This window comes from Lottia gigantea, assembly GCF_000327385.1.
Source record: "Lottia gigantea unplaced genomic scaffold LOTGIsca_2992, whole genome shotgun sequence".
Taxonomy (NCBI): domain Eukaryota; kingdom Metazoa; phylum Mollusca; class Gastropoda; family Lottiidae; genus Lottia; species Lottia gigantea.
Genome location: NW_008708983.1, coordinates 1 through 1,532, shown reverse-complemented (window position 1 = coordinate 1,532; position 1,532 = coordinate 1). Strand labels below are relative to the sequence as shown.

At 31.6% G+C, this 1,532-nt stretch overlaps 1 protein-coding gene across 1 annotated transcript; it reads right to left on the bottom strand.

Moving 5' to 3' along the window:
- Nucleotides 1-217: 217 nt before the first annotated feature.
- On the bottom strand, nt 218-1,094 carry LOTGIDRAFT_176737 (hypothetical protein; the record flags this gene model as incomplete). The annotated part of the gene is made up of 2 exons (XM_009057007.1): nt 218-537; nt 836-1,094. 2 exons carry the CDS (start codon nt 1,092-1,094, stop codon nt 218-220), a joined length of 579 nt encoding a protein of 192 aa, XP_009055255.1.
- Between the last annotated feature and the right edge of the window lie 438 nt (nt 1,095-1,532).

The window sequence follows — 1,532 nt, the reverse complement described above, 5'->3', positions numbered from 1 at the left end:
AATCTTATCATCTAAATTAAATATTAATGAACTTAAAGTTTGTAACTGAGTTTTATCTACTACATTTAGAAGTTGTTGTTTAATAGCATCTATTTCACTATTATCATTGAGTTTGATTTCTAATTCAGTTAATTTTTCTTCACTTATACCTGGTTTCTATTAATTGTTCAAGATCTCTTTTTTGTTTTGTAACCTTATCATCTAAATTAGATATTAATTAACTTAAACTTTGTAACTGAGTTGTATCTACTAGATTGTCTAATTGTTGTTGAATGGCGACTATTTCACTATTATCATTGAGTTTGGTTTCTAATGCGGCTAATTTATCTTCACTTATACCTGGAATAATATTATCTATTAATTGATTAAGGTCTATTTTTTGGTTTGTTATCTTATCATCTAATTTAGATATTAATGATTTTAAATTTTTTAATTGAGTTGTATCTACTAGAGTGAGTAATTGTTTTTTAATAGCGACTATTTCACTATTATCATTAAGTTTAGTTTCTAATGCGGCTAATTCATCTTCATTCATACCTGGAATAATATGATCTATTAGTTGTTTAAGGTCTATTTCTGTATGAAATATTGTGTTTAAGTGCAGCAGCGTCAATTCTATTGATGGGTTCTTCTCCTGGTTTGGGTTTATCGTTTTCGTCTAATCGTAGATCTAACCTTGTACCTGGACCAGTGTAATTATGACCGGGAAGATGTTTTTCTCCGGGGTATTTTGCCCATGGAAATCCAGGAAGAGAATCTAATGATTTTTGAATGTCAGAACCGAAATAAGTTTTGGGCAATTATCATTGACATTTTTATCCAATAATTTTAAAACCACTGCCTTTTTTATTTTTTAATCTTTTATTTCGCATTTCTCTTATATGTTGTAATTCTTTCAACTCGTTAGATCTTTTCACTGCTTCGCTTATATTTACTCCTGCTTTTGCTACAGATCCAAGAGCTTGCGCCTCTGAGGAAATGAGGGATTTGTTGTTTGAGACAAAGTTGGCTACTTTTGGGATGAGAGATGATAGAGCTGAGAAGAAACCGTCTCCTTCGAATTTGTGTTGTTCGTGTTTTAAAATTAAACTCATTCTGTTTTTAAATGAGTTAATTTGAAGATATTATAGGGCTGGTGCGCTTGGGGGCTTGGTAAACGGGTACCCCTATAGGCTCCGAGTTTATAAATCGCGTGCCTGGTGGGATTGTTTGTTTGGTGGGCTTGGGGTGCAGCAGGCAAAGGAGTAGTATATGAGATTATGGATAGGGAGCGGTTTTTATAACTTAAAAAAAACAATTGCTTTTTGACGTTAGCAAAAAAGTGATTTTTTTTTAAAAAAAAATTATAAAAGGTGCCCCCTATCCATAATCTCATATACATAATCTTATATAGCATATAAACTATCTAACTACAAACATATTCTGTAGGCTAACTTGAACTATACACCATATAAACTATTTAATTACAATGCTATTGCGTATGATAACCGTATACCATATACTGCCTTACAAACATATTCCGTAGGCTAACT